The sequence below is a fragment of the Coenobita brevimanus genome, chromosome 90, assembly GCF_032717465.1.
Source record: "Coenobita brevimanus isolate Jiangsu-jjx chromosome 90, ASM3271746v2, whole genome shotgun sequence".
Classification (NCBI taxonomy): Eukaryota; Metazoa; Arthropoda; class Malacostraca; order Decapoda; family Coenobitidae; genus Coenobita; species Coenobita brevimanus.
This window is the reverse complement of record NC_137043.1, coordinates 26,949,442-26,959,299: the sequence shown is the minus strand read 5'-3', so window position 1 is coordinate 26,959,299 and position 9,858 is coordinate 26,949,442. Positions and strand designations below refer to the sequence as shown.

The 9,858-nt window shown below is 43.8% G+C and overlaps 1 protein-coding gene across 1 annotated transcript in view; it reads right to left on the bottom strand.

The window, feature by feature from the left end:
• Positions 1-2,394, bottom strand: part of LOC145411649 (protein O-linked-mannose beta-1,2-N-acetylglucosaminyltransferase 1-like) — a 26,723-nt gene extending 24,329 nt beyond the window's left edge. Inside the window, exons 1-2 of the mRNA XM_080281655.1 lie at positions 2,335-2,394; positions 1,050-1,152 (exon numbers count right to left, since the gene is read on the bottom strand). Of these exons, the coding sequence (XP_080137781.1) occupies positions 1,050-1,152; positions 2,335-2,394 (163 nt within the window). The remainder of the gene's footprint in view (positions 1-1,049; positions 1,153-2,334) is intronic.
• Between the last annotated feature and the right edge of the window lie 7,464 nt (positions 2,395-9,858).

The following is a 9,858-nucleotide window of genomic DNA, read 5'->3' as shown; positions in this document are numbered from 1 at the left end:
CCCGAAAGAGGTCATATTTTAATGTAGTATTCCCTGTCATTGCATGGACCTAATTATCTGCCACAGCTCAGAGTATCACTGGTGTGGGTGATGGTGTGGATGATGTCATGATGTGGTGTGATGGTGTTGGGTGATGGTGTGGAGTGGTGATGTGGGTGATGGTTTGGATGATCGTGTTGGGTGATGGTGCTGGGTGATGGTATGGATGATGGTGTTGGGTGATGTGATGGTGTAGGGTGATGGTGTGAATGATGGTGTTGGGTGATGGTGTGAGTGATGGTGTTGGGTGATGATATGGGTGATGGTGTGGATGATGGTATTGGGTGATGGTGTGGGTTGATGGTCTGGGTGATGGAACAGAGTGATGGTGTGGGGTGATGATGTGAGAGATGGTGTTGGGTGATGGTGTAGAGTGATGGTGTGGAGAGATGGTGTGGGCGATAGTGTGGGTGATGGTGTAGTGGGGGGTAATGATGTAAGTGGTGGTGCGGTGTGATGGTCTGGGTGATGATAAGGGGTGATGGAATAGGGTTATGGGTATGGTTTGGGTGATCGTGTAGTCTACCCTTGCACTTCAGATTAGTTACAGAATATCATGTGTTTATCGTTTTTTGTATATTTAAGGCCGATCTGAGGCAGTGTAGGACAGGATTGGGGTCATGACAGGGGACTCTGGGGAGGCCTTCGACTGTAAGCTGTTTCTCCCCGAGGCTTTGTATCTCCCATAACACGAATATCCAAAACATTGTTCCTGAAGCCGATCAATCAACCGTGTTATATGACAGCTGACTTTAACAGAGCTGTCCCTGCCATGAGAAGTTAATGGCGGCAATGTTAACTTACTCATGTACCTGTTAATTCATTCTCAGGTGGATAAAATCACGTGGTGTCATCAAAAACAAAACACACACACAAAAAAAAAGGGAAACCACAAGAGTACTAACATATCCGACACGATCTCACCAACAACTGTAACTCTTGCTTCATACATTATTGTCTAAAAAATAAATAAATAAATAAAAAAGGACCAGCCTCCCCGAATCACTGACCTGGCACGATGAGAGAGTCGAGGTCCTGGGGTTGAGGGGCCGAGGGTGAGGTTGTGAACAGCTGCAGCAGTAACATCACAGCACCAGCAGGCAACACCACACGCTGCACCACAACACACAGACGGAGGAATGTGTGGGTTAGGTTACGCTACGTCTGGTTAGGTCAGCTAAGTAAGGTATGGCATGGCTAGGTTTGGTCAGGTTAGGCTAAGTAAGGTAAGGTATGGTAGGGTAAGGTAAAAATGGGCTTGGTTAGTTTAAGTTAAATTTCACCACTAACATCACAGCACTGACAGGCACCATCACACGCTGCACCGCAACAGAGATATAAGTGTAAAACTTCTGATGCTATTCATTGTAAGAGCAACCGTTGCTGGCAATGCTCAAAACATTAGGCCTTACAATTACTAACAACTGTGCTGAACTTCTCAATTACTACTGCAACCTGTCTTAAACTCTTAATTATTGTTACTAACAATAATAAAACTCCTAATTACTTCTGCCACGTGTGCTAAACCCTTAATTATTGCTGTCATCTGTGCCAAAACACTTTCTAACTCTTAATTACTGCTGTCACCAGTGCTAAAACTCAGTAAGTGCTGCCACCAAAGTGAAAAACCTTAACTGCTGCCTCCATCAGTGCTAAAACTCTTCTGTCACCAATGTTAAGTCTTACTGCTGTTGCCACCAAAGTAAAAACTCTCAATTACTACCATTACCAATGCTATAACCCTTACTTACCGCTGCCACCAATTCTAAAACTCCTAATGCTGATGCCACCAATGTTAATACTTTTAATTACTGCAGCCACCAATGTTCATTACTGCTGCCCTCTAGCAAAAAGCTCCAAATTATTGTTTCCGTTATTGTTAAAACTCCTACAGCAATGCTGACCGGCCTCACTCTTCCATGAGTGACATTATGTGAGCACTAATCCCCAGCCACCCAGCAGATGGAAACCCTTGGCTTATGGGCTCCATCCACTTGGAGAGTTTTAACACAAACGACCATCAGGCGTTATTTGGTTATAGTGTTGCCACCCAGCCTAGTCAATAGTTTTCTGGGTAACAAGAAACCATTTGGCTTGTCACTCCGTGTTGAGTTACCTGAAGGCAGCACTATATCGACTTGGTGGATGATGGGCACCCCCACTAGCCACAAGGCAACAGATAAAACAACAGGTAAAATAACAGGTGAGACAAAAAGTTACGGCAACAAGTAAAGAACAGGTAAGGTGAACAACAGGTAAAACAACAGGTCAGGTTAACAAGTAAAACAGACCCACCTTGATAATGGACGCAGCCTTCCCACACACCCTCCTCTTCAGGTAGCTGGTGATACTCATGGTAGGAAGTCTGCCCACATGAACATGGAAAAAAAAGAAAAAAAAAAAAAGCTCTGGGTTAATGCCTATCGACAGCTCAAGGGATTATGGATGACAGTCAATTTTTGCTGTGTACATCTTCCCTCATAACCTGACCAGGGACTTTTGATATCACAGTCCCATTACTTGGCCTGTTAGTGTTGTCATTGATCATATTACTCTCGTTTATCACTGTACTCTTTCCTTTCATTCGTCTACCATACCACTCTTTTTGTTCACAGCATTACCTAAATGCCTGAACAACCTCACATTCTCCATCTCTGATTCAGTCATATTCTCCATCTTTGATTCCTTGATACATTCAGACACCATTTCTTGTATTTGCCAGTATTACTCATAAAGTTCAACTTACACACACACACACACACACACACACACACACACACATGTATGCACGCAGGTAAGCATATATTACCTACCTCCTCTGCCGGACCGTTTCAATTCGGTAACGCCTTCAAAACTAACTCATATTCTCCTCTCTCTTTTATCTTCTCTGTTCTCTTCTCTTATTTCTTCTGTTCCCAGACACACAATCTCTCTCCCCTTATTTCCCATATGCACCCCCTCTCTCCCCTCCCGCCCCTCGCCTCATATTTCTATACCCCCTCCCTCAGACACACTCCCCCTCTCACCTCTATTCACACCGCTATCCACTCCTCCCAGACACAGCCCCTCTTTCGCCTCACACTCAGTTTCCAGTTAGTATCTCCTTCAGAACCTTTGCCCCTCAGTGTTCTTAGTACCCTCCCCATGCAGCAGTGGTTAATGACGGTGACCTACCACACCCATGACTTACAAAATAGCATTCAAACCGAACTTTTTATGCAATGCACGCGGATTTTCAGTTGATTTCGCTCCTTGTATACTTTTGACGGCCCTGAATGATTTATCTTCCATTGCACAATAATTCTCTTGGCGCCCTCCGCAACGCCTGTCAAACTACTAACCGGTATACCGTTCCCAGATGTATAAATACCACAAATAGCCCTCTCTCAGCTTTCAAATTTCTTTGTCATGCATCTCGTAGCAAATATCATCTAATCAACACATCCTCTTCCCTGCCTGATGCCACCCTGTTCGCCTTACTCTCTCACTACACTGTCAAATCTTTCCTACTAAACTCGATACGAAGGTGCATCTGTAGTTCCTAAATCCTCACCTCTCCCTCTTCTTTCAATTCTTTCACCCCAGTGACGTACTCTCCTCCTTAGACCAAGTCCTGACAATTTTTCCAAACTGTAAAAGGACTTCTAAATATAAATGGTTTGGTGAATGATGTTTATATTCCTCCAGCTCGGAAAAATTATCTCCGTAAGCGAAAAAATAATAATTTGGAAACAACAGAAATAAAGACAGATTAACACTAAGGTACTATTACAGTTTCCTTCCAGTCTTTAGCTGCGAGTGTCTTTGATCATGATAACTTAAAAACGTTCAGACCACTACAATTTCCCCTCCCCATAACATTTCACATACAACATTCATCCTAGTCTCTCTCTCTCTCTCTCTCTCTCTCTCCATTAACATTCTTCCTCCATTTACTCCAGCCACACCCAAATCTAATATCACAGTATTTCTCTATATTTCTCTCACTCTCCACATAAAGTATAAACCATTAAACTACGATCACCATCAGTAATGTAACATTAACCCACCATAAAAAGCACCTAGATATTACCCCAGAGCACAACACACAACCGTCAAATTTACAATCCAGATCCCTTAATTCAGTTCAAGGCGCAAAAAAAAGATTGATGCAAGGAGAGACTACCCAAAGGTCTCGTGGTCGACCCGTACCGAAGTGGCAAAGCAATTCCCTATCTATCTATTCATCAATCTATCTATCTACCAATCCACCTCTATCTATCTATACCTAATCAACATGGCCAATTTCGCCAACCTAGCTTTCAGTGCTTATTCTCTTCAGCCCAAGGACGTAATATCCATTTTCTTCTCAGGGGATTTTGGTCGTCTTAGGGGATACTTCACTACAAGTTATTTTACCACTGTTAATTATAGTCGTGTGAATATAGCAAAATGTAAATATAAAAGGTTGTGCATATATAACGCTCCTTTTCCATTCAGTTTGTGTGATGAGACGGTTCACTCAGCGATGTCAATATCAGTCCTGCGCCATTTTTTTCATTCTCTTTCCCAGTGACAACACCAACGCCCACACCAACAGACTAAGCCGTCCCAGGAAAACACAAGACACTAGCAGGTGAGTTCCTCCTGGAACGCAACCTATGGGACCATCCTTTATATTATACATCACTGGACTGAACGGGTTGATGCAGCGAAATGGATGACAACAGAACTGTATGATCCGTGAAGGTCTGTTTGAAGATGTTGTTAATGCTGCCAGACGATTTTATCTGACCTAATTAACGCCCTGCAGTAGTGAAGGTGTAGTTTAAGGATATTTCTAACCCTAACAATTCAAAAACAATCCCCTAAATTGAAGAAAATTATACAGTTGTCAACGAAAATTCAGTAAACAAGGCGTCACCAGGCAGCGGAACCACCCTACCATGTCAGTGTTACCGGGGGAAGCCACCTTCTCCAGCACTTATATATACAGACTTAGCCATTACAGTACTTCCATTTTCCCACGTATCACTCCTCCCGACAGTCACCCTTTTCCCTTTCGCACTGCAGCAGCAAACAACTCTTACACTCAGCTTTCACTCTCTTTACGAGATGGTACTGACCTGCAGTGTATCTAATACGAAGTAAGGTGGTTACAGAGAGACACAGACTGTATTTTGAAACCTATCATTGACCTAAAATGCGGACAGAATGTATTTAACGCAGGACTAACCTTTGCCCGGCCTGGTTCAGGTAAGGAGTGGAGGGGGAAAGTGCGGATAGGAGGAAAAAATGGACAGGAGTGTTTAGAGGAAGAGACGCCCTGAGAATTCCAGGTCCGCTCAACCTTACACGTGGCTTCTGATACCCGGAGGTAATAGCCACGTTCTCTCTCTCTCTCTCTCTCTCTCTCTCTCTCAGTATAGGCGATTCCTTACCCCCTCTTTCTAAATAACGCATCTCTTCTTCCTCCTCTCTTAACACACCCATCTCTCTCTCTCTCTCTCTCTCTCTCTCTCAATGTGGTAGCTGTCTTTCCCCCTCTCTCTAAATTACGCATCTCTTCCTCCCTCTCTTTTAACACACCCACTCTTCTTTTCACAGTATCCGATACAGGTGTTATTCCCATCTCCAAGGAGGTTATGTTTTCAGATCTCTCTCTCTCTCTCTCTCTCTCTCTCTCTCTCTCTCTCCACACTATAAATAACAGCGTTCTTTCTTTGCTAAAGAAGTAGTGTTTTTGGCTTGGTTTTTCTGTTTCTGTCTTTGGCTATCAGTCTGTCTGCCTGTCTGTCTGTTTGTCTCTCTCTCTCTCTAGCTCTCTCACCCAGACGAGAGAGAAAGGATAACAGGATTAATGGGCAATAGATGTGAAAAAAAAAAAAAAAGAGGATGAAGAGAGAGAGAGAGAGAGAGAGAGAGAGAGAGAGAGAGAGAGAGAGAGAGAAAATTAATAAGAGGACTGACTGAAGAGTTGAGCATGTGTGGCTGTAGGGCAAGAAGAGAGTGGCAGTGGCGGTGGCGTAGCTCTTCAATGGTTGTGCTGGCCTTGAGGTGGGGGTGGTGAGGTCGTGGAGGTAATTATGGCATAACAAGGGGGAAGGGGGAGGTTACTGGGGGAGAAGGGGGTGGGGGAGATGAGAGTGTAGGGGAAGAACGAATGAAAGTGTGGAGGTGGAGAGTACGGGGGAGAAGAAGGAGGTTACAAAGGGGAGAAAGGAGTAGGGGAGAAAGAATGAAGGTGTAGGGGTGGGCGATAGCGAGTATAGTCAGTCTGTTTTCATCTAACGGACCTGGGTTACTCTCACAACTTGAAAAATTAAGTTGTGGTTACGTGAAATTGGACGAGCCTTCGGTGTGAGGATGGAATGGGTCTCCTTAGTTATAGTCCGATCAACCCTCCAGCCTAACTACATTTGGCCATCAACTGCGCTTGAAGGGGCGAGGGATTTATTAGGTGCAAACAAACGGACTATACTTGAGGAGATGGCGTTGGGATGATGGGGGTAGTGGAGAAGAAATGGGGTACAGGCGATGGAGAGAGAGTAGTATGGAAGACAGGGGCTAGAGGGAGATGGGAATGTAGGGAAAAAAATGCAGTCTACGGGGTGGAGGTGATGGGGTGAAGGTGAGGGTGAGTATGGGGGCTGTGGATGATGAGAAAGGAGAGAATGAGGGCATGGGTGATGAAGGAGATGCAGTAAGGGAGATATAATTGATGGGTAATGCGAGTGTAAGGGGAGAGTGGAAACAGATGTGGAGGTAGTGGAGATGGGGGGGAGGTAACGATGATGATGGTATAGGGAAAAATGAGGGTAGGGACGATGAAGGAATGGTAAGGATGATGGTGGGTGTAGGAGGGTTGGGGTGTGGAAGGGTGAGTGTGAGGGTTAGGAGGCGAAGGTGGGGATAATTGTACTGTGCTACATTATATTTACGTGCAGGGTTATGTTACATACCTCCTATATATTTATATATATACATACGATGTGTGTGTGTGTGTGTGTGTGTGTGTGTGTGTGTGTGTGTGTGTGTGTGTGTGTGTGTGTGTGTGTGTGTGTGTTAAACAAAAAATTACAGAACCCAAGCTGTACTATTAATTTAGGCACAGTAAATTTCTCTGACTGTCTTCATGCGTCTAGGTAGTGGTGTACAGTGGAGTGCGTAGGCTAGCTTGGTTCCTCCCACGCCTCGAGTCCTCCGGGGTCCCCAGAGGGATGGTAAGTGACTGACTGTTACCGTTACCGTAAAACAGACCGATTGGCTTTTGTAGCGGAGATGATAAAGAGTGGGAAGTTTATCGTGGCGGAATACACACACACACACACACACACACACACACACACACACACACACACACACACACACACACACACACGACATATATGTGAACATTGGTGTAAATATGTGGTTAATAAATAGGCTGATAGATAGACAGATATATAGATAGATGGATGGGATAAAGAGACAGATGGACAGATAGACATAGATAGATAGACAGATAGTTAGATAGATATACTAGTGGCTAGCTGTGGGGACATTAAGTTGTGGCTGTGTGGCTGGCCGGATAGACGAGCAGATGGACGAACGGGAGGTTATGTGAGAGAACGGAACCACTGGAGGCCACACACACACACACACACACACACACACACACACACACACATTCATGCATCCATAGAGAGAGAGAGAGAGAGAGAGAGAGAGGTGAGGGGGTAGGGGGGCTCTGAGTAGTTATTAACCATACCGTTATTTTACGTAGACCACTCCGAGTATTTATTGCAACTGAATAAACGGCTTAGGTATATCTTTTACTTCAAAAAGACAAGAAATGATTAATTCACTACAATATTGTGGAAAAAGGGAAAATAAAAAAAATATTTCACTTAAGCTGCAATATTTAGTACATGATAATTGCAGTTTTTATCCTTCTTATGGTTCAAAAACGTATTGTTACAAGAAAGGACTTAATAAGGATTTTTGAGAACAGAACATTTCATCGTAATATACATTAAAAGTGAATTAGAAAGATGTTGGTTAAGAGGCTTTCAAACACCTCTTCTTTAGTGACTTGCTTTGCGTATTATAGCTTATTATTCTCTTATATGTATGTATTTTTATATTTCCTTTTATCACCACTGATAACAATAATAGCTTCAGCAGTGAGACTTGATCCTCTTATCACCTCCATCCACCCACCTTCTGTACCGGCCACCACCAACCTATCAAAATATCATAGAAATATAGTATTAACGCAACAGATACTACAATAAACTGGTATGGAACAGCTGCTAACGACCTCCTGAGTCAACGAGAACACACACCGCTCTCTCTGTTAAGGTCGTTTGAAAGGGGACTGCGTTCCGAGTGGCGATGGACTGTCATTTAAACCAGTCAAGGTCGAGGTGGAGAAAATGGGCGTGGCCATGTGTAGTTTTAATTTGAAATGGATTTTAGCCACCTCCTGTTCAAGGGTATGATATAACTGCTATATTCTTTTCCAGAGGCGTGGTTAGGATTTTAAATATGGGGTGGTCAAAAGGTGCCCAAGTTCAGGGTGGCCCAAGAAGAAATGATTAGGGGAGGTTCGGGGATATTCCCTGGGATATTTGGGGAGACCACTAGGGTGGCCGGAACACGAATATATCCGGGGTGGACAGTGCCACCCTGGTCAGCTCTCTGGCGACGCCTCTGCTTTTTTCCTTCTAAACTGGCATAAAACCGCCAACTCTCCATCTTGAATGTTAAGTTATAGCAACATATTAATACTGGAATATGACACTTCCACAAGTCAGTATCATCGATCTATAGAATAAACAAAGGAGTAAGAACTGGGGCACACTAATCGATACTAATTCCAAGTCTGGCCTAATACTTTTTTATTAGGTCTCTGTTTCCTTGTCGTTAGTCACGCTTTAATAATCTTAATATACGCCTTAATATGACAAGTGCTGTAACTTATCTAATTAACCTATCAGGAAGAAGAAGAAGAAAGATGATGAAGATAATAATGATGATGATAAAAGCTCTTTCGCACAAAACAGCTCCCGCTGCGTCCCTGAAGCGCTCGCGCACACACACGCACACACACACACACACACACACACACACACACTATGGATTGGAAGGTGTGGTGGTCATGGACATTAAGGCCATAACTCACACACACACACACACCAGCGGCAACACCAGCAACACTAGTACTTACACATTCAAACTACCGGTATTTACAAACCCCACTGCACAAACCACGAGTACTTACACACATCAGTGGCATTTACACACATCACTGCACACACCACTGACGCTCTAAAACATCATTACACACGCCACAGGCACTTATACACATCATTGGTACACACACACACACACACACACACACACACATTACATACAGCAATTGCATTAGCCGAGCTCACTCCAGCTCTTACAATCACACACTAACGCTTTCATACATGTGACTGCCAGCTATACAGTACAAGGCAAAGAAGGATCAACCCTGATTTAATCGAACCTGGTGGCTTAACTTAATCTGACTTTGCCTTGTATGGCCTGATCCAACCAAAACTAATGCAAACCATAAAGAACCTGGCAAAAGGACAACCTAACCTGGCCTAACCTACCAATCTAACCTCGTCTGAACTAATGTAACCTGGCGACCAACCCTAACCAACCCAGGAATTGTAGTTTCACCAAACCTCGTCTAACGTAGTCTGACTAATCTCAATCTCATCAAACACGATCCTACTTAACTGGATCTGAGCTGACCCGACTTGATTCGTCTGGACTTAATCTAATCTAGCCAAACCCGTTTTATGTTAAACTAACCTTACCTAG